Source organism: Agelaius phoeniceus, chromosome 7 (genome assembly GCF_051311805.1).
Source record: "Agelaius phoeniceus isolate bAgePho1 chromosome 7, bAgePho1.hap1, whole genome shotgun sequence".
Classification (NCBI taxonomy): domain Eukaryota; kingdom Metazoa; phylum Chordata; class Aves; order Passeriformes; family Icteridae; genus Agelaius; species Agelaius phoeniceus.
The window spans coordinates 15,553,268-15,575,739 of NC_135271.1; the positions used below are offsets into that span (position 1 = coordinate 15,553,268).

At 48.2% G+C, this 22,472-nt stretch overlaps 1 protein-coding gene across 1 annotated transcript in view; it reads left to right on the top strand.

Moving 5' to 3' along the window:
* ABCA12 (ATP binding cassette subfamily A member 12) overlaps positions 1-21,312 on the top strand; it is a gene marked incomplete at its 5' end in the record, with an annotated part of 55,833 nt that extends 34,521 nt beyond the window's left edge. Inside the window, 17 exons of the mRNA XM_054636489.2 lie at positions 60-187; positions 1,061-1,148; positions 1,609-1,714; positions 5,027-5,081; positions 5,795-5,972; positions 8,202-8,317; positions 9,051-9,210; positions 10,472-10,740; positions 11,742-11,952; positions 13,444-13,553; positions 14,764-14,908; positions 15,037-15,171; positions 15,955-16,058; positions 16,299-16,391; positions 16,839-16,944; positions 17,586-17,723; positions 18,897-21,312. Of these exons, the coding sequence (XP_054492464.2) occupies positions 60-187; positions 1,061-1,148; positions 1,609-1,714; positions 5,027-5,081; positions 5,795-5,972; positions 8,202-8,317; positions 9,051-9,210; positions 10,472-10,740; positions 11,742-11,952; positions 13,444-13,553; positions 14,764-14,908; positions 15,037-15,171; positions 15,955-16,058; positions 16,299-16,391; positions 16,839-16,944; positions 17,586-17,723; positions 18,897-19,016 (2,262 nt within the window). The remainder of the gene's footprint in view (positions 1-59; positions 188-1,060; positions 1,149-1,608; positions 1,715-5,026; positions 5,082-5,794; positions 5,973-8,201; positions 8,318-9,050; positions 9,211-10,471; positions 10,741-11,741; positions 11,953-13,443; positions 13,554-14,763; positions 14,909-15,036; positions 15,172-15,954; positions 16,059-16,298; positions 16,392-16,838; positions 16,945-17,585; positions 17,724-18,896) is intronic.
* Positions 21,313-22,472: the final 1,160 nt, after the last annotated feature.

The window sequence follows — 22,472 nt, forward strand, 5'->3', positions numbered from 1 at the left end:
TAATGTGGTGATTTTTAGTTAAAACACAAACACTAAAGTTTTTCTTTGTCTCCCCTCAGACTTGTCCACAGACAAACTACACTCCCCCTCACAGAAGGACCTTCTCCACAAGGACCCTTTACAACGTGACAGGGCACAATGTGGAGAGCTACATCCTGGCAACCACCAAAGATTTCCTGCAGAAAAGGTACAAACCCCTCCCTCTGTGCTGAAAGGCACTGGGAGCAAGGCAGGACATCCCACATCCCCTCTGCATGAAGTGGTGGCACGGCAGTGGGGGTTTAGAGTCTGCTGAAAGGAGCTGAAGTGTCCTGCAATCATGGATAAAATAAAAAAAAAAAAAAGAAAAAAAAAAGAAAATAAAAAAAGAAAATAAAAAAGATAAAAAATAAAATAAAAAAGATAAAGGCTCGTGCAAGTGCTGTGCTTGACACAGCAGATCATAGCCTGGGGATAACGTGTCAATCAGCTGGCATGTTGGGGCTGCATCTGCAGACAAGCCTTTGTATGAATCAAATCTTTAAAAAGAGGAAAATCTGACACAGTCTGTCATGAAGTAAACCCTGGGGAGAGATTTTCCTCCAGATTTGACTCTCTGAAGAGTCTCAGTGAGAGCTTCACTTGGAGGAGTGCATCCATTCCAGTGAGAGCAGAGTCTGAGCATTGCCTTGTGCTGTGGGGTGTGTCTGAGCTCTCTGCCAGGCAGCTGCACAGCAGGGCTTGGGGCAGAGGTCACCTGCCACTAAAGCTGGCAAGAAATGTGTCCATCTGCCACTAATAAACTGAGCTGCTCATCTCCTGGGTCAGAAGCAGCATCTCAGCCCAGAGTGGCAGGCACACAGCTCAGGAGTCCACTGGGCTCCAGGATCTGCCTCAAAGGGAGCCTTTCAGCAGCTTTGTGACAAGGTTGCCAAGCTTCTGGGGGGGTTTTCCCCCAAAGAAGGGCTCCCAGGGGAGAGGTGGCTTGGCTCCACACTGGGATAAGTTGGCATGGCCCATCCAAGGCAATCAGAGCTTTGGGATGAGGGCAGCAATGCATTTCCCTCTGGTTTTCTTTCAGGTACGGTGGCTGGAGCTTTGGGCTGCCTTTGACACCAGATCTGCAGTTTGACATCAAGCCAGTGCCCCCCAACAGAACACTGACTAAGGTAACCAACCTCCACCTGCTCATCCTGGCATTGGAAGTGTGGGACTCAGGAGAAGGAATGTCAAGTTCATGGATATTCCAAAAAAAAAAGGCAAAACCCTCTGAAATCTGCAGCTTGGCATGACAAAGACGACTTGCAGTTCATTTTCTTTCCTCTCCCCATTCTTCTAGATTGGTCTCACTTCTCTTGCTAGCAGAGGCAATTTTTATACTGTCATAATTTTATTATACAGAGGTGAAAAGATCAATTAGTAACACTTTTATCTCATGAGGGGATGTATGTACCATAACAAGGGCTGGCTGGTGCATTCTGATATGCCCATTTCTCTGGTTCAGCTCAGTGAAAATGTTGTAAAGCACCAGGGCTAAAATGTGAGGTGGTTTGCAGAAATGAAGCAGGACAAACCAACATGTTGTCAGTAATAACTCCCAAACTGTTTCAATTTCTCAATTGTGTGCAGGTGTGGTACAATCCTGAGGGTTATCACAGCCTCCCAGCCTATCTCAACAGCTTGAACAACTTCATTCTTCGAGCCAACTTGCCAAAAAATGAGACTTCCAGATATGGTAAGTGTCCCTTCACAGGAGCAGATAACTTCTTGCCTTTGGAGGGATATCCTGCTTCTGCTGAAATCAATGATAACACTTACCTTGACTTCAGTCAGGCCTTTTCTTTATTCACTGTTCTGCAATTCCTTCCAAAACAGAATTCAAGAGCATGAATAAATCACAAAGTTCATTTGTCTTAGAGGCTCAGGGGAGCTGGACAGGGAGCCCCAGCTCCTACATAAAACACTTCATCTGAGACATGGCAGTGGTTGCTGATTGATTTATTGCCTCTCATGTGCCACTGCAAGGGCTCTCTCTGATAGGTGCCCATCAGTTATGCAGAGAAAAGCTCCTCTAGGTCATCTCCAGGGATGGGTTAGACTGGGAAATTTGAATATGCCACCCTTGTGCTGAGAGCAGCCCAGGGTGTGTGGGCATCTGAGGGAGACATTAAAGGAGAAACAGAATTTTCAGCTGTGTTGTTCCTATGACACCTGGCATACACAGATCCATTTGGGGTCCTTGTAGCTTCTCCTCCATGCCACACTGCAGCAACCCAAATTCCTGCTGGTAAACCAGGGCACCTTGCCTTTCTCTTTGCAGTTTAGCCCCTTTCAATGTGCAGTGTGGGCACAAACCTGTCTGCAGGTGTGTCTGCCTCCAGAGAGGGCAGAGACAAGAGAGAGATTTATCTTGAAAAACCTTTCCCAGAGATGTTTGGGCTCTGCTCTGCCAAGAGCAGCAATTGTGTTCAGAAACACCCTCCTGACTGACTTTCTTGGAGCAGCAGTGCCCTTCCAGCCACGTCCTGGCCAGGCCTAGCCCTGCTCACCTCAGAGGGCTGCTGTCCCTGGTGACACAGGGACAGGTGGCAGTGTCTCTTGGCTCACAGGACATGTCTGAATTGAGCTGTAATGGATCCAGGCACCTGGCCTGAAGCTTTGAGTGTGACACCCTGAATTCCAGCAGCAGCAGATGCTGAGCACAAGTGACCCCCAGTGCTTCCCAGTGAGACTGGGACTCCCTCCCAGCCAGCTCAGCTCACAGGGAGTGACACCAGAGCCTTGTCCTGGCTGTCCCCTGTGGGGTTTGCAGTGTGCCCTCAGCTTACACATGACAGAGCTGCCAGAGAGGAGACCCCAGCCAGGCACTTCCAGCAGCAGCAACATCCCAGAGCAGCTGAATTATTGAGCAGTGAAGCTCCTTGTTCAGCCTCTCTATTCCCAACACATGCTGTGTTGGGAAAGAGCAAAGAGCAAAGGCAGGAAGCTCTTGTGAACAGCCAGAAAGTTTCACAGGGAAAGTTTTCTACCAGCAAAATAGCAATTTTCAGGGGGAAAGAATAGCAGCAGGTATTTTTTTTCCATCTGTCCTGCTGCTTAGGTGTTTTTGGAAAGAAATGCTTAGTAGTAAATGACCAGACAGACAATTCTGTGCTTCCCACTCATCATCCAAGCCAGAGAAGGGGTGAAATAAAATGAGTGGATGAGGCTGGTTCCCCTGAGGTGGAGTAAATCCAGTCTGAGACACAGCTGAAGGCACGTTCTGTGGGGTATGCTCCTGGCAGCTCAATGGAGTTGTTGTTGTGACAAATAAATGATGGTTTAAGAGCCATTGAAATGGCCAGATAAAAGTGTGTTGTCACTTCAGCAGTCAGAAAGAGGTGCCAGTCCTGCTTTAGAGGTTTGACTTAGACTGGGTATATTTAAAAAAAAATACATAAAAAGCTTTTTACCCTGTCACTAAGCAAGTCATAATAGCTTTTGACTTCTGTATATTGTGCTTTCTCTTCTCTCAATCCCAGCTAACAAAAAAGGAGGAAGCATTGAAATGGAAATTTTGACTTCTAGCCTAAGCTGCAGTAAAGGAAAATGGCTTTATAGTGAAGTATTAACAGATTAGACAGACAATATCTTTCTTTCTCTCTCTCCCTTTTGGAGAAGGGAAACGTTTCCTGGCTGTTTGTATGGCTTTATCAGCAGTCCAGGATTTTAATCCCATTTCTCTCACTGATGACAGGACTGAGGTTTGGTCAGGGTTTTTTTTTTTTCCTCCAAAATTAATTTCTAATTAAATCCTCCCTTTCAAATTCATTTGCTGAGTATGGCATTTGGTCAGCTAAACCCTCAGGCTCCTCCCTTCTGGTCCCCCCTGTCAGTGTGCCCATTCTTAGGGAAAATTACCCAGGATAATTCTTCATCACATCATTCCTAAGGTCTGCCACCTGGCTGTGAGGAGTTTAAATTCCACAGGTGGCATGATATAGAAAATCTCTGAATTTTAGAGCAGCAGGAAGTCCCCCAGCACTCCCTGAGGCATTTTCTTAGGTGTCAAAATATGAGTTGAGAGCCTCATTTTTAGGCACATAAACATGGGAGCCTTTCTCAGGCTCTGGAGTCTTAGGGACTGGGCTGCCATCCTGGTGGGGCCAAGGCAGAGACCTGCACTGGAGGTTGGGACTGGCCCACCAGAGCCCCTCCATGCTCTGCCTTTTGCTTTTGTGGGCACAAAATGCCTCCAGACATGGCAGAAGCACTGTGGTGAACAATGCTAGTGGCTTCTGGGCTAGGAGAAGGAGTGCTGAAACCTCATCTGAAGATACCTGCACATAAGCAGAAAATTTCTCAGTTGAAGTTTGGGCCTGATACAAACCCATTTTAAAACATCATAGGGACTTATCAGTGTGATAATTAAATTTTTGCTAGTAACTTTGATCAAAACACTCTTTATTTTATTCTTTTTCCTAGCTTTTTAAGACAGAACAGTTCAGAATTAACTCACTACCACACTAGGGGCAAAAGTAGCTTACCTGGGTTTCTGCTCTCACCTCCAGAGATCCCATATGGAGAAAGACATCTATCACAGGCAGGTAGCAGTTGTGAAGGAGGGCAGCAGGGAAGGACTTGTTGCTGGTGATAAAAGAACAAATGGAACAAGGTGGGATCAGCAGACAGCAGCTCTGGAGCAGAACACATCCATCAGTTTGGAAGGTGGCAGTGCTGAGGGGTCTGAGCTGGAATGCACAGCCCCACAGTGCCTGATTTGAGTGTGGGGAGGGAATGGGGCTGGCAGCCACACAGCTGGAGGAACAGGCCCAGGGTTTGAATTTCAGATCTGCTCTGCAGCCAAGTGAAATCCCAGGAAAAAGGAGGAGGCTCAAAATCCTGCCCAAGATCACACAGAGATGACAGAGCAGACACACACTTTTGATCTGCTTTTCTTCTCTTTTCTCTCTGTTTTCCATATTGTTATCAATAGCAGTAGCTGGTGAAGGAAGCTTTAATTTGGACACATTTTCAATTTCTTTTTTTTCTTTTTTTCCTCCCATAGGTATTTTCCTATCAGCTCACCCATATCCTGGAGGACAGAGTCAAGAACAAGTAATGTAAGAAGATTCATTTGGCTGATGCCTGAAATTTTTTAGCTTTAAAAGGAGCAAACCAGCTTATTGCAAACCATAAACCAGCCTAAATTACTGGATATCCTTCTCTAAGTGATGAAACTGTTCTCACTTGTGTTCATTCCCCCTATTCATGAATAGTGTCCTACTTGCCACCAGAGCTGGGGATTCCTGTGGGGGTTTTTTTGCAGGATCTCATGGAGATCTGGAAGTCACAGCTACAGTCTCACACTTTTGTGTGTTTGGGCATATAAATAAAATAATAACAATAATAATAATAATAATAATAATGATGATGATGATGATGATGATGATGGCATTATTTTCCTTCTGGCCCTTCCACTCCAGCACTCCAGTTCAGTCCTATGAGTCCCTTTTGCTGGAAATCATTGCCATCAGCACAGGGAGCAGAGAAAGGAGGAAATTCCCCTCTGTGAGGGTGGTGAGTGAGGCCATCCCTGGAAGTCTCCAAGGCCAAATTGGACAGGCTTGGAGCAGCCTGGGGTAGTGGAAGGTGTCCCTGCCCATGGCAGGGGGTGGAATGGGATAAGCTTTGAGGTCCCCTCCAGCCCCAAACTATTCCAGGATTATAAAAGATCTGTCCCAGAATCAGGACCTTATTCCTTCTGAGCCTCAACAGTGAGGGAAATCTGCCACTTTCACACACCAAATTCATCTTTCTCTCCTTTTTTTCCTAGGCTCAACAGCTTACTGGACATCATAGTGTCCATGTCTGTTTTGGTGGGCTACTCCATCACCACAGCAAGCTTTGTGCTCTACATGGTCAAGGAGCACCAAACCAAAGCCAAGCAGCTGCAGCACATTTCAGGCATTGGGATGACAACCTACTGGGTGACCAACTTGGTTTATGATCTGGTAAATAATTCACATTCCTAAATGCACCAGGGGGAGCATTACACACCATGGAGGGGAAAAAAAGTTCTTTATTTAAAGTTCTTCTTATTGCTACCAAGAGTGTTGTGTAGTAATTGTTCTCCAAGGCACTGGGGTGGATTAAATGTGAGCTGCAGCACTGGAGTCTGCCAAGCAAAGGCATTCCTGCTCTCTGGAGTGTGTGTAAAACACCCAGCACATTTATATGGGAGCAGCAGGGAGCAGGCTGCAGCCTGATTTCCATCCCAGCACTCAGCTGCTGCTCTGACAGCTTGCAGGGCTGGATCTGCTGTCACTCAGGCTCCACAGATCTGGGGTGAGGCTTTGGGGCTCGAGGCTACAGCCACTGCAGCCACTCTGGGATCCTACAGCAGCAGGCATCCCTCAGCTGACACAGCCCTGCTGGGCAAAACCCCACCTCTGGCTGGAATGCTGTCTGTGTTACAAAGTTTTTAAGCCAGGAAAAGCTACAAATGCAGCCTTGCAGGACCTGAGCAGTTCTTTTTCACAGTGCTGCATGGATGTGCCTTGCTGAGCTCCCAGCACTATTCCCTGGCATAGGTGTGCCCTTGTTCCTCCTGAAGCTGTTTCCTCCTGGTGCAGAGGGTTCATGGCACTGTTGGAAAACATTGCTGGGCCAAGGGGAAAAATGTTTGGAGTGTCTGTAGGCTGAAGTGCTTTGTGTGTTCTGCATTCCCTGTGGTGCAGGTGTCAGACCCTCACACAGGGAATGGGCAGTGCAGCCAAGCTGAGCTGCTGAGCCTGGGCACTGCCAGCTGGGCTGCAGTGGTGACCAGCTCCACTTATCCAACACATTTCTGCTGCTGCAGGTCTGCAAGTGCCTGAAATCCCAGTGATTCCATTGCTGCCCAAAACAGGAAACCCTCAAGGGCATTTGGGTGATTGACCCTCTTTGGTGCAGGGAGAGCCAACAGCTGGAATCCCAAGGGGAATGTGAGCCACAAGTGCCTGCTTGGAGGGGCTGATGAGTGCAGGCAGCAGCACAGGATGCCCTGCCCTGCAGGAGGAATGGAAGGGGTCCCAAAGCAGCAGCACAAGGATGCCCTGCCCTGCAGGAGGAATGGAAGGGGTCCCAGGGCAGCAGCACAAGGATGCCCTGCCCTGCAGGAGGAATGGAAGGGCTCCCAAAGCAGCAGCACAAGGATCCCCTGCCCTGCAGGAGGAATGGAAGGGGTCCCAAAGCAGCAGCACAGGATCCCCTGCCCTGCAGGAGGGCTGGAAGGAATCCCAAAGCAGCAGCACAGGATCCCCTGCCCTGCAGGAGGAATGGAAGGGATGCCAAGGCAGCAGCACAAGGATGCCCTGAAGGATGCCCTGCCCTGCAGGAGGAATGGAAGGGGTCCCAGGGCGGCAGCATAGGATCCCCTGCCCTGCTGGAGAAATGGAAGGGGTCCCAAAGCAGCAGCACAAGGATGCCCTGCCCTGCAGGAGGAATGGAAGGGGTCCCAAAGCAGCAGCACAGGATCCCCTGCCCTGCAGGAGGAATGGGAGTGATCCCAAAGCAGCAGCACAAGGATGCCCTGCCCTGCAGGAGGAATGGAAGGGGTCCCAGGGCAGCGTGGCCCCAGCCTGGCTCGGCAGTGCACTGCAGGGAGGGTGGAGCCGGTCTGTGCCTGCCTGCCCGCTCCGGGCCCTCCCTCCAGCCCTGCATATTTGTAAATCAGCCTGTGGCAAAATCCCCGGAGCCCTTGCACCGTCGGTATTCAGCGGGCTGAAACTAATCCAGAGCTCTCGGCAACTTGATATTTCTCAGTGAATCCCTGCCAGTAAATTCTGCTAAATCCCAGAGCTGGGGAGGAGAGGGAGCTCTCCAGGCAGACTTTGGTAGCTCTCTGGCTTGACTCAACCCTATAAAGACTAGATTTACAGGGCACAGTGAAGTGGTCTGACTGCAAGGCTAACAGAAAACCCAGAGGGGTATTTTTCATTCACAACCTTTTTTTTAAGGTACTTTCTGCCCACTCTCCTCAGTGCTGAGGCTTTGCCTATTCAAAGAGGCTTTGTGGGAATTCATCTGCAGTTCATCTTGGGGGAATTGAGAGCCCACCTGTGTTTGGTTTCCCTAGAAAAACCAAACCAAGCTGCATTTGTGGGACCAGATTCAGTCCTAGCATTGTTTCTGCTGTATGGTTGTAGGAAGGTGTTTCAGAACTGTTGTCCTAGTAACACTTTTTAAATATCATTTTGCAGGTACTTTTTATGGTCCCTACTGGACTCTCAGTAGGAGTTATTTCAGCCTTCCAGATCCCAGCTTTTTGCAACAACAGTAACTTAGTGGCAGTATTTCTTCTGCTGTTGCTCTTTGGGTAAGTGTGGAGCTTAGTTATTTAAATATCACTGCACAGGGTAAGGAACTGGCTCTTGCAGGCTGCTGCAGTCTGAGATCCAGGGGGGAATATGTGGGCTTTTCTCTTCAACATGCCCTTCCCAAACAGTGACTGAGTTGCTCCTTCCAGGAGCAGGGAGGTGAAGCATTGTTGTCATGCCTGCTTTATTCAAAGCAATCCCTACGTGAGGATATAGAAATCTCCAAGGTCCCAGAAACAGCCCAAGCTATATGCAAATGCTTGCTGACCTCTTGCAAAGTTCAAGAGCATTCTAATAGCAGAGAGCAAAATAAACAGCAGTAGCACAATTCTGGAAAACTTAGACTTGAATCCTCCAGGCCCAGTATCTCTGTTTTCAGGTGGGGTTCCATGTTCAAATAGATCTCATAAACCTTTTCTCCAAATTCTAACAGACACAAAGGCATTTTTCCTTTCTTTAAGCTCTGTCATGTGGAAATGTAATTACATGCCAAAACAGAGCTGTTGTGTTCCAACTCTGGGAGTGTTCAAAGCCAGGTTGGACAGGGCTTGGAGCAACCTGATCTAGTGGCAGGTGTCCCTGCCCATGGCAGGGGGTGGAACTGGATGGGCTTTAAGCTCTCTTCCAACTCAAACCATCCAATGATTCTGTGTTGTCTGATGTCTTCAGTGGTTTGTTTTCAAAGTAGCCTTTGAGTTACCATGGTTTTCTCTGCTTTGTTGGTATTTATAGATATGCATCATTTTCCTGGATGTACCTGCTGGCTGGGCTTTTCAAGGAAACAGGGATGGCCTTCATTGTTTATGTCTGTGTCAACCTGTTCTTTGGCATCAACACCATTATCACTCACTCTGTTGTGTTCCTGCTCTCCCAGGAAAAGGCCACAGACCAGGTAGGTACTGACCCTGTGGTGACCCAGCAGGAGGCTTCTTGTGGGCTTGGTGGCTTTGATCAGGTCTGTAGCAGCTGGACACAGCCACAGGATTTCATGGGGCTCCCTACAGACAGGACACGAGTCACATATGGATCTTGCTGGTCTGTAAATCTGCACCCCCAGCAGAGAAGGAAATGATAGTGACAGAGGGGAGAACATGAAAAGAGAGGGAGAAAACTGAGGACAGTTTATAACCACCCTGGTGATGGAAGATGGGGAGGGCAGGAGGTGGTGGAGATGCTTGATAAGAAGTTGTTGATGGACACTTCAAACCATTGCTGAGTTCTTGAGTGTGAGCTGTGGGGAGTGACAGCTGAATGTCACTGCCCTGAGTCTGACATGTGCTGCAGTTAACCCAGCACCAGCTGTCTGTCATTCCAGTCTGTAATGCAGTCATCTTCTCCCTGCAAGGATGAAAAACAACCCAGAGACAGTGATGATTCCCTAAAGTAAAGCCCTCTCTTAAACTGAGATCTGCCTGAGAATGGCTGGGATAAAATGCACACCTTACACTTAGATTTCTTTTTTTCTGGAGAGCCATTACAATAGCTGGGTTGGATTTTTCTCTCTGTCTGGACAGAGTTTGTTCAGCAACCCCTTGGATTTTAGGAATATGCAATTATGATCACCTTTCATCCTTCTGTGCCCTAGTGGCAGGGAGTCAGTTCTCTTCCATGCTAATTTAGTGCCTCTCCAGTTTGCTTTGTGCACTAATCCTTTCTTCTGCTAGAAATGTACCAGAGTTCTTTACTGTGAGACTGCACTGGGCTGTTCTGCTGTGAATTAGCTGGAAAAGCCCTTCTATGTCTAGAAAAGCCAAATCTTTTGTTTTATGGAGATGTTTGTCCAAGGAAAACAGCCAGGGCAGTGCTCCAGGGGAGCAGGCTGTGCTGGACAGATTAGAGGGGCCCAGTGGCAGGACTCAGCTCTGGCTCCTGAGTGGGTTCAGGGTGCTGGAGCAGCAGCAGGGACCATGCTGGGAACTGGCTGCTGTTTACTATGGGTGATCACAACCTCAGAGCTGCCTGTTGACTTTTATGACCTTGTGCCTGTGAAACGAGCTGTCTGCAGAGCTCTTTGCTCTCAATTTATCTCTGCTGAGACACAGGCAAATCCCAATGTAATTGTTACACTTCAGTCCCACAGTAAAACCTATGAATTTATTCCATGAATAAAAGCAGTGACTAACTGTGCTGCTCTTTGTTTTTTTTTTTTCCAGGGCTTGCATGATCTTGCTGAAAATTTAAGGCATGTGTTCCTCCTGTTCCCACAATTTTGCTTTGGCTATGGCTTGATTGAACTGTCTCAGGATCAGGCACTGCTGGGCTTCTTAAGAGCCTATGGAGTGGACTACCCTGACAAAACCTTTGAGCTGGACAAGACCACATCCAAGCTGCTGGCCATGTTCATCCAGGGCACTGTGTTCTTTGCCATTCGACTCACAGTGCATGACAGGATGGTCCAGAGAGTCTGGAACAAGGTCCTGGAGTAAGTAACATCTGGAGCCTAAGTCCTAAGTTGTGACCGTGTTCACAGGGGTCCCAGGATGAGGGAAGAGATGAGGATCTGACTCCATGTTTCAGAAGGCTGATTTATTATTTTATGATATATATTATATTAAAACTATCCTAAAAGAATAGAAGAAAGGATTTCATCAGAAGGCTAGCTAAGAATAGAAAAAGAAAGAATGATAACAAAGGTTTGTGGCTCAGACTCTCTGTCCGAGCCAGCTGGGCTGTGATTGGCCATTAATTAGAAACATCCAAGATGGGCCAATCACAGACCCACCTGTTCCATTCCACAGCAGCAGATAATCATTGTTTACATTTTGTTCCTGAGGCCTCTCAGCTTCTCAGGAGAAAAAAATCCTAAAGAAAGGATTTTCCATAAGAGATGTCTGTGACACTAAGTAACATCTGGAGCCTCACTGGGAACAGCCCCAGGCACAGCTCCATGGTCTCATTCTGGGCTCATGCACCATCACTGGCAATTATGCAGCACATGATTTCCAGGACAATTTGTGAATGTGGAGTGAGTTTTCTCTCAGTTAATATTAGAATATTAACTAGCAGAGGTGTAGTTTACAGAGTGCCCTGGTAGTTGGTGCTGGCTGGCACTGCAGCCCTGGGTTTGGGGCTTGGTGGATGGATGCTCAGCTGTTGATGAGGGCAGTCATTCTACTGACAGCCTCCTCTGTTTGGCTCTCCCCATCTCCTCTGCCCTGGGTGCACACAGAGAGGAGTGAGAACATCCCTGTCACCTGCATTAGGAGCTGTCCACAAGGCAGGACCTGCTCCAGCCCAGAATATCTGCTGAAAAAGAGGGGAAAAAAACAGTCAGGAAGAGAACACAGGGTGGAGCAAATACCAGGAGAGAATAGAAACTGTATATCTGAGTATTGTGTGCATGCCCTGGGGTCTCACAGGGAGGCTCCCTGGGATCTATCCCGGCTGGTACTGGAGGCTGAGTCCCTCTCTGCCCTGCCCCAGGTTCCTGTTTGACAGAGTCCATGGCAAAGCCTCCCTTCTGCCCCCTGCGGCCGTGGAGGATGGGGATGTCCAGGCAGAGAGGAGCCGGGTGGAGTCTGGCAAAGCTGATTTCGACGTGGTGCAGCTCCAGAACCTCACCAAGATCTACCACCTCCCTCACAAACGCATCACAGCAGTGAAGAACATCAGCCTTGGCATCCCTGCTGGGGAGGTGAGTGAAGGGAAGAGGCTGCAGGCACCTTCCCCTGTCACTGCCACCTTCTGTAATTGTTTGTTCTGCTCTGGTCTTTTCCTTTGTTTGCCTCATTTATTGATTCTTGGGGTTACAGCAGTGACAAAAGTCTCCTGGTGCATTTGGGACATCAAGTGACAGTTTGAAGGCCCTAGAAGGAGGGAAGGTGGATGGGGATTGATGGAGATCTACATTCAGAGCAAAATGTCTGCATGCTCTGTTTGTACATTGCAGTCTTGGGGGGGGGTCACTGGGGATCACCAGGTGGTAAATGAAGACAGCAGAACGTGTCCAGCTGGAATTATTCACCTGAACTGCATGGGAGATGGTGAGTCAGGCTTATCTGCTTGTGTTTTCCCATCAGGGGAAGACAAATCACTCCAGCTGAACACATATTTTCATGAATCAGGACCTAAAATTAGCTCCAAAGAAAACAACATTCTTTGGTCATGTCAGTGCAGTTGCCTCCCTGAGAAATTAAAAGACAGGAGTACACAGAGCACCTCTGATATCCAGAGGAAACTGGAGACCAGATTGTACCTCAGGCTGTGCACCTTGTGGGGAAGCTTGGAATTAATCCTTGGCATCTGGTTTATTTTAATTGCCTGGGTCCCACGGAGATGAAAGGACAGTATCCTCACATGGACATTGTGCTAGTCTTTATGGCTGAGGATGTTTTGTAAGCCAGGACTGCCACTGAGGTCTCTGACTTCTAGCAAAATTCACCCTGATGCTGGTGGGATTCAGGGCATCATTCCCCACCTGTAAGCAGGAGCTATGGCCCTGCACTGCAGACTGGGCACAGATCCTGTTCCTGTATGGACCAAGGTGGGGAAGAGCCATGGATTGCTGTGCATCCCCAGCACAGGAGGGCTTTCCCATCAGCTGGTCTGTACTAATGATGGCAAAATAACAGTAATTACCAGCACAAGGGAGATGGCTGATGCAACACACAACTGCCTATCTCCAACCTTAGCTATAAAATGTGGATTTTACCATGACATGCTGGAACTACACTACAGGGAGACAATTATTATTAAGGTAGTGCTTTGGTGATACAATGTGACAAAACCACTGTGTTGATCGAGGTTTTAACCAGTGCCAAACCTCACTCACCCCATTCCCAGGAGCAGCTCTGTCCCTGTCAAGGGGAGGCTTGGCACAGATGAGCTGATGGGGATTTGGGCCTGAGCTCCTGCAGAAATGCAGCTCACAGTAAAAGGATTGACTCTACTGGAGACACATCCTTGGTTCTTCACCACATTAAACAAATGGTGCTAATATAAGCTGGAGTATATTGCACCATAAACAACCTCCATTATAACACTGGCATGCTCTGAGTTCCTCTGGCAGTTCATCTTGCTCAAGGGGCTGGAAAAAGAAGGGCCAAGGTGCACTGAGCACCCATCTCAGAGCAATGTTTCTGCATTCCAAATACAGCATGTTTACATTTTGACTTTTCTTTCCCAGTGCTTTGGCTTGCTTGGTGTGAATGGAGCTGGAAAGACAACAATCTTTAAGATGCTGACAGGGGATATTGGAGCATCCAGCGGAAGGCTGCGGGTCCAGGATCACTCTGGGTATGGAGGATATGATTTCTGGGGAAGCAAATCAACCTGAGAGCAGTTTTTAAGGCTGGGTGGGAAAGGAAAAGAAATGTAAAAGCCTGAAATAAAACACTCAAACCAGAGCAAAAGTAAATAAACCAGGGAAATCATCCTTTGAATGTGGCATGGTTGCTTCCTAGGGGGTTGCAATTTGCTGCTCAGAGGTGTTTGTTCCACTTCAGCCCATTGCAGATGGGATCAGGCTCAGATCCTCAGCAGTGTGATCCCACTTCTAAGCCAGACCTGGAGCCCAGCAGGGCTCAGCTCAAAGCTTTTCTGACCAGGTGTAGGCTTGGTGGCAGCTGTGCTGGCAGTAACTGGAGAGCTACATACTGGACATGCAGCTTCTACAGAACTGGGGGGCTGAAAGCTGGAGCTCTGCAGCTTTCCACTGCATTTTCCTTCAAGGGTTGGGGAGGTGGGTAGGGAGTAGGAGAAAGGGATTTTTCTCCCTCCCGTTTGATTCCAGAGCGCGCTGGCAATTCAGTGAGGTTCCAGTGATGTACCAACCTCCTTCCACAGGTCCTTGAATGACATCAGTGAGGCCCACTGGCAATGCAGTGAGGTTACACTGATGTTCCAACCTCCTTCCACAGGTCCCTGAATGACATCAGTGAGGCCCACTGGCAATTCAGTGAGGTTCCAGTGATGAGCCACCTCCTTCCACAGGTCCTTGAATGACATCAGTGAGGCCCACTGGCAATTCAGTGAGGTTCCAGTGATGAGCCACCTCCTTCCACAGGTCCTTGAATGACATCAGTGAGGCCCACTGGCAATTCAGTGAGGTTCCAGTGATGTGCCACCTCCTTCCACATGTCCTTGAATGACATCAGTGAGGCCCACTGGCAATTCAGTGAGGTTACACTGATGTTCCAACCTCCTTCCACAGGTCCCTGAATGACATCAGTGAGGCCCACTGGCAATTCAGTGAGGTTCCAGTGATGAGCCACCTCCTTCCACAGGTCCTTGAATGACATCAGTGAGGCCCACTGGCAATTCAGTGAGGTTCCAGTGATGTACCAACCTCCTTCCACAGGTCCCTGAATGACATCAGTGAGGCCCACTGGCAATTCAGTGAGGTTCCAGTGATGTGCCACCTCCTTCCACAGGTCCTTGAATGACATCAGTGAGGCCCACTGGCAATTCAATGAGGTTACACTGATGTTCCAACCTCCTTCCACAGGTCCTTGAATGACATCAGTGAGGCCCACTGGTCACTCTTTGGCTACTGTCCTCAGGAGGATGCCTTGGATGACCTGCTGACCGTGGAGGAGCACATGTACTACTACGCTCGGCTGCACGGCATCCCAGAGGGGGACATCAAGGGAGTGAGTAACAAAGGCTTTGACTTGCAGCATTTCTGTCATTTGGAGCCTTTAAATCAGTCCTTCAGTAGATCCATGTGTGGTAATCCATGGGCTGGGCATGTTGTGGAAGCAGAACTCTTGTTCCCTAGGTTGTACTGCAGCTCCTGCACCGGCTGAACCTGATGGCCTACAAGGACAGAGTCACCTCTATGTGCAGCTATGGCACCAACAGGAAGCTGTCAACTGCTCTGGCTCTCATTGGCAACCCATCCATTCTGCTGCTGGTGAGAAATGGGGTCTTGTTGAGAGGGAAGAGGAGCAGGTCCTTGGGCAGGCAGGATAGCTTGGACAGTCTCACAAAACCTCCTCAGGCACAGCTTAAGGGACACTCCCCAAGTGCCCATACTTGGCCTGACAACAGAAACCATCACAGGAAAGTTCAGATTCCAGCAAATAGTCATCTTTTCTTTGAGGGCATAAGAGAGTGGCAAGTCTTTCAGTTTCTCTGGCAGCATCTTCCAGAAGTCAAAATTAGACCATATATTTGCCAATTAAACTCTGCTCTGTCTTGTCTTTTATTTCTATCAACTTACCTGCACAGCCTTGCAAGAAAAGCAGCAGCCAAGGCTCCAAAACTGTAGGAGAGCAAAGGGGGCACTTTTCTCAGGATTAGAACATGACTGCTTTTCTAGGTTTGGCTTCCTGTCTTGTCTTTCACTCTGAATTTCTAGTTCTTCCATGGGCTTACCCCAAGGGTAAAACCTACCTTTTTGTGCAGTTTTCCCAATTGCTGTGCACTCAATGTGTGCAGACCTCTGTGAGCAGGATTTCCAATATTAAGTTGGATACCTAGTGGAAATAATTATCCCTTATCCCAACTTCTATTGAGCCCAGCAGTGCTGCCTTTACTTCTGACCACCTGCCAGTGCTCCTGCTGCTTTGTGAGATAAAAAAAATCTCAATAAAAATAGGAGGGGGGAATTCTCTCTATACTAAACTGCTGCCTGAGCCCAGGCTTGTTTACTTTTTGAGTGCAAATTTCCATCCAGTCCTGTCTTTCCCAACAGGATGAGCCAAGCTCTGGAATGGACCCGAACGCCAAACGCCACCTTTGGAAAATCATCAGTGAGGAAGTGCAGAACAAATGCTCAGTGATACTCACATCCCACAGGTAGGGCTGGGCTGCTCTGCCTCCCTTTTTGGGGTCAGCAGAAGTGTGGAGAGACCCATCCCTCCCTGGTCCTTGCACAGTTTCAGGGCACCAAGCTGTGACAGGTTTGGAGGTTTGTTGTGGCTGAATGTGGTGTCCACAGAGCCCCACTTTAGGGAAGATCAGTGGTGTTCTCCAGGTATTAACCATATTTTTATACTTTCTCAATGACTAACTAGAGTTTGTTGGTTGGTTTGGCAGCATGGAGGAGTGTGAAGCCCTGTGTACCAGGCTGGCCATCATGGTGAATGGGAGTTTCCAGTGCATTGGCTCTTTGCAGCACATCAAGAGCAGGTCAGTAAAGTGAACCTATTTCACTTTCACTGAACAGCCTCTGGAGTTACTGACCTACAGCTCTGAGTGCTCTGAACATGAGACCTGTGTTATCAAAGCAATGACTTTTCCTGGTTCATGCCCCTTATACACTGCTGAAATTCTGTGTTAACTAATGCACTTTCTACTCCCTCACAGCCTGTCTTCCCAGAATGTGTCCCCCAAAGTATTTTGTTCACTGCTACAAATGAGAAATGTGTATTAGGGCTGAGCTTTGGTTTTATTAGTTATAACAATAGCTCAGCTTCTTACTAAGTTTCACTCCAGGTTAACAACCCTGACCCCATTCAAGCTGCACCGTGCCTGGATTAGATTTCCCCAAAGAGGCTGTGCAGCACTCTCAAAGGAGTTTCTTCATCTGTTTTTCTCTTTTCTGCAGCGTTAATTGTGATTTTCTTTTTCCCCTAGATTTGGAAGAGGATTCACTGTGAAGATGCACTTAAACAGCAGCACAGTTTGCACTGAGAAACTGACAGAGTTCATGAAGTCACACTTCCCAAATACATGCCTGAAGGTAAGCCAGGCAAATGCTTTCAGGAGAGGCTTTCAAAATCCCTTCAAGTGACCAAGAAGATCCTTGCAAGGTGGACATCTTGTGTCATACTGTGCACATAGATCTGAGCTCTCAGAGCCACACTTGTCACTGCTTTCAGCTACATTTTCTGAGGGCTGGAGCACTCCAGTTCCTGGTGGCTGAAGTAACATCAGCCAAACTGCTGCAGTGACCCTGGAAGGCAGCTGTTAGGTGACCCTCTGCCTTGGGAATGCCCTTCCCACTGAAGCCTGGAATGGATGGAAACCCCCTTTAGGTTCAGTGGGTAGAGATGCTTCCAGTACTTCCAGTACTGAGTAATTGTAAAACCAGAGTAACTGAGTCACAAATCCCATCTATTGTCTGTAACCCAATCTCTGCATGGATCAAAACTGCACACCTGGAGCTGCAAAATGCCATGGGCACCCTGCAGCTTCCAGCCTTGCAGTTTAGTTGTGCTCCCCCAGTCACAAACCCCACAAGAACTCCCAGTGGGGAAACACTGGTCACTCCTAGACAATAACATTCAGGAGACACCACAGCCCCTGCCCCTTCATCCTGCCATGGTCCAGCTGTTGGATCTGTTGGCTCTGGGCTTTGCCCCACCACTCCTGTCCCCACAGGATCAGCATTTCAAGATGGTGGAGTACCATGTCCCGGTCTCTGCAGGAGGGGTAGCGAATATATTTGATCTCCTGGAAGGCAACAAAGCAGCCTTCAACATCAGGCACTTCTCTGTGAGTCAGACAACGTTGGAGGAGGTAAGGAATTAAAATGTGAGGCCATCCATTTAAAACTGCTAACAGGGGAGCAGAATGATGGTTACACATAATGGACTGCTGCACACAATAGACTACAGTTTGAAAGGGATTTCCATCTATATTCCTCCTGGGGGTACTTTGTCAGCACTGCTGCCTCCAGGTACCTCTGCTGGTGCTAGGGAAACACACACAGAAAGCTGCCTGGAGCATAAAGGATCTATTCTTGCCTCTGTCACTGCTGATATCAGGAGCCTCGTGGGTGTGGGTGAAGGGCAGGACTATGAATCACCCCCAAGACCAGAGCTAGGCTTTCCACCAGTACTGAAAATATGCTTAATTTCACTTTTCAAGTTGTAAGTTCACTTAGCATTACTCCAAACTTTGGGGTTCATTCCATTTTCCCTGGGAACAACATTCCCAATGGCAACAAAATCTCATAGGGAGCACATCAGCTGAAGGGATTGCCAGAAGGACTATCCAGCAGAAATCACCCTGTTGAGCATCAGCACCTGGAATATTAGGTTTGTCCCAGGCAGAGGAGCAGAGCTGCAGCCCTGCAGTGGCATGGACTGTGACACAGCAGTCTGGGAGGGGATTTCCTCAGTGCTGCTCCAGTAAGGGGCGGTGTCTGTGAGAGAAACAGGCTGGCAAAGCACAGGAAGCCCCAGCTCAAATTTTGTGGGAGGACAGCTTGACTCTGTGAATATGCAAATGTGATTGCAGGGAGTGTTCTGGTGAGAGTCCTTTCTGTATTCATTAGCTGCTGTTGAAAGGAAGGCTGTTACCTGTGATTTCATACACCTCTCTGTACACTCTGCAGTTGTGTGTGCACAGATGTCAATTACACAGGGACAGATGGGTTTATGAAGTAATCATGGGACTGTATTACAGTGTGATTGAAAGGAGCACTGCATAGGCAGTGCCTTGCTGGCTCCTGAGGAGCCTGAGCTGCAGGACAATGAGGTTCCATGCAGGAACATTTATGCACATCCATTTATTTACATGAGTCCACAGAAGCCCAACAATTTGCAATTCTCAAATTCAGCGTGAATCCATCCCCGAGTGAGCTCTCCAGGCTCACAGTCAAATGAACAGCCATGCCTTTTTTATATTCATTCATGTCATAAATTATTTATGCTGTCACACACTGACTGTTTTCCTTTAAACTTGCAGGTTTTCATCAACTTTGCTAAAGATCAAGCAGATCCTGATGGAGTGGACGTGGGTCCTGATGTGACGCTGGACAGCTCTGACACAAGTAGCCAGGCTAGCACCATAAGCTCCATTTATTGAAGGGATCCACCCACACGGGATCACAGAAGCTGGGGAAAAGACCTGACAGCCCCTCCAACCCTGTTTTAAGTGATTTTAGGGTGATGGGGATAAGCAGTCCCACTTTCTTAAAGTACTTTGTTTTATTGATACGCGCTTAATTAATGTCACTAGGAACGTGGTAGGTGTTTGAGACTGGCACTTGGTTACAAATCAAATTGGGCTTTCCACAGGTTCTTTCCCCTCCACCCCCAATTCTTGTTTTATGATCACTGTAATGGCTGTGAGGATTTAAACACCACCTGCTGCTTGTGGCTGTGATGGAGCAGAGGAGCTGTGGGCTGTGCAGGGTGTCTGACCACAAAGCAGCCCCAGAGCCCCAGAGAAAAGCCCACCTCCTCTCCCTGCTCAGCAGCAGACTTCCTGGGTGAAAGTGGCTCAGTTTTGACAGGCTCCCCCTGGGGAAATGGGGCTCATGGCCTTGCCCCTCCTCACAGGGGGGTTGTGAGGATGCAGGTGTTAAATACTGACAGTGGTGAAGGCCACTGGTGGGGGCCACCTTTGGTAATGACACAGAGCTTCTCTGGTTATGTCAGCACAAATATAACTATTTTATAAGTTAGTGCTTCCAGTGGTTTTGGTTTGTTCCTGTAGCTTATTCCAGCTCTGTGTAACTCCTCGAGTGAGTCCTTGGGTCCCAGGCAGTTCTGGCTCTTGGTACCCAGTGGAAGATGATTCCCCAGGAGCCCCTTTCTCCTTCTGGCTGGAGTTCAGGGCTGCTCTGGAACAGCCAAGGAGTGGAACAGGGCAGGTCTGTTGGCTGAATGCTCTGTCAAGAAGAAACTCTTTGCTTCATAAGATTGTATTTCCCTGAGCACAGCACAAGCAAGGAGCACCCTCCTTGCTCATAAAGCCTCCATCTCCAGCAGCTTTGCCTCTCTGTGTCCTCTCCAGTGACCTTCCTCCTCAGCCCCACATGCTGACTGCCCCCAGACTCTGGAGCTGTGTTTTCCCACATAACAAGGCATCATTAGCTCCTGCTTCAAAGACTCTGCCTGCTGGCTTGGAGGGAGTGCTCTGCCCACTTCTGAGAGCAGCCCCCAGCAGCTGAGTTCAGCACACCACCACACACACCCTGCTCTCTTCCCCCAGAATGATTAATAGATAGGGTAGTTTAATATGATTCTTTATTAGATGTATCAGCATAAGGCCCCAGAGACTCGGGTTTGGGTCAGGGCATTGATGTACCTTCAAGCACAAAATGAACTTCAACTCTGAGCTCAATAAACTTGCTGTTGCTGGTAAAACAGATTGCAGATAAAGCCTTACCTTGTGAGACCTGGGGTGGCCCATACAACTTACCTGCGTTCACCCACACAGTTCCAGCCAGGTGGTTTCTTTTTCCTTTTGTTTTTTCCCTTCCTCCAAACTAACTTGAGTCAAAGGAACCTTTGATGAAAGCTGCAATGACACATCTTTGTTACCCTGACCATGAGTTTGACTAGTTCAGCTCATCCTCTGTGATGCCAGGGTTTGCTGTGAGAATTGTGCAAGGAGTAGGCACTTTGTAAAACCCCAAACACCCTTGGTATTCAGTGGGATGCTGAATTTCAAGGTTTGGCTGCTGCAAGGAGGTCACATCCTCTCCTTGGTCTTGGTGTAAACTTCTTACTGATAGTAGGAGGAGTTTTATTATGGATTGAAATTATTATAGAGCTTTGAATTATGCCTCAACCTGCTGACTGTAATTAAAACTGGGATTCAGCTTCTTTCCAGAATGCATTTGACACCTGCAGTTTATAAGTGACTGAAAAAGCTGCCCAGACATCCATTGTAGCTTCTATTATTATGTCTCCAGCCCTGCAAAAGCTCTTTTTTCTCATTTTCATTGCACATCTTACACAGATCACAGTATAAAATTAAGCTTTTCTCTAATGGAGGGCTTGTGCTCCCTGCAAAGGACTCAGAGCATGAATGCCAATGATTTAAATGCAGCCTTGTAATACCAATCAGAGTATTATTTTATTATGTCGATGGCTTTGCAACTGCCAGTGAAAGATGGATCTTCAGACTCTGTCCAGATGTATTTTACATGTAATTGAGGGAGACTGATACAAAACTATTCTTTTGTCCCTTTAGAGCCTACTAATCAAACAGGGAGAAAAAAAAAAAAAGGAAGTGATTCATTGGAATACTTCAGCAAGTTGCAATTTAATTGTGTAAAATAGAGTTTTGAGGAGAAAAAAAGCCAAAAGCATCCTTTGAATTCCCACCCAATTCTGGCATTAATAGAAACATCTGCTCCGTGTGAAATATGTCACGGCCATGATCTACAATCCCCGCTCTCACTCGCAGGTAAAAATAAACCATCTGCTCTTGCAATCAAGGCTCTGGGTATTGGTCCAAGCAAGGCAGAGTTTATATACTGGGGGAATTGAACTGAGGCCCGTGGAGAAGCAGCTACATCCGTTTGGGGGCTGGAAGCATCTGGCAGGGAGCTTGTATATAACGTCACCAGGGGCTGAATTACCATTCCTGCCGCTTTCCAAACATCCCCGTTCCCTGCAGAGCCTCAGATCCATCCTGTCCCTTTTGGAAGAAGGACGTGTTCCAAGCTCAATTCGAGGCAAAGCCCTTGGAAGCCAGCACTCTCCTGCCTCTGAACATCAGCTCCATGCCTCCCATCACCTCCTTGTCTCCCTGAGAAGGTCCCAGGGGTGGCCAGGAATGTGGAGCACTGACTGAGAAACCATTGATGAGAATCTGAAAGGTTTTGAGCAGGGTCTACAGGACAGGGGTGTCATATTGGGTGCCCCCCACTGGCAGCCCTCTCTGAATCCCCTCAGAAATTTTGGCTTTACATGACTCTGCTTCCCAAATGAGCCACCAAGCTGCCTCCTTCCTCTGGCCTGAGCAGGGAGCTGGGATTGCTGCGTACCACGGCACATCACCTCTCCAGGAGCCAGAGATGAGTGTGTCTTCCAGGGGAAACAAGCTTTTCATCTTCCTCCTTTAAAGCAGCGTCACCTCAGTCACCCCAATATCCCCCGAGGGGGCAGCAGTGCCAGGGCGAGCCCGCCCAGCGCGGTCACACAGCCCCGGGGCGTTAATTGGCGCCGGCCTCATTTAAAATGCATTTAACAGCAGGGACAGGCAGTGCAGTCGCTGAGCAGGGCCAGGGAGTCAAGGAGGAATTGCAGAATTGGTTGTGTGCATTGGCAGGCTGATTGAAGTCAGGTTTGTAATTGGAGTTGTGGACTTGGAGACAGTGATTCCAATCTCCATCGTGGCTCTCCTGCGTTTATCACTTTGTGCTGCCGATGGGAGCACGGTGCTCCTCCCTTAGCTCTGCTCTAGGAGCAAATGGCACTGAGGGCTGGTTTGGCAGGGTCAGAAAGGGTCTGGCAGGGCTGGGGAAAACTCTTCAGAGGAGCCAGTGTTAAGTAAAATATTGTAAATATAAATTCAAGGTCTCTA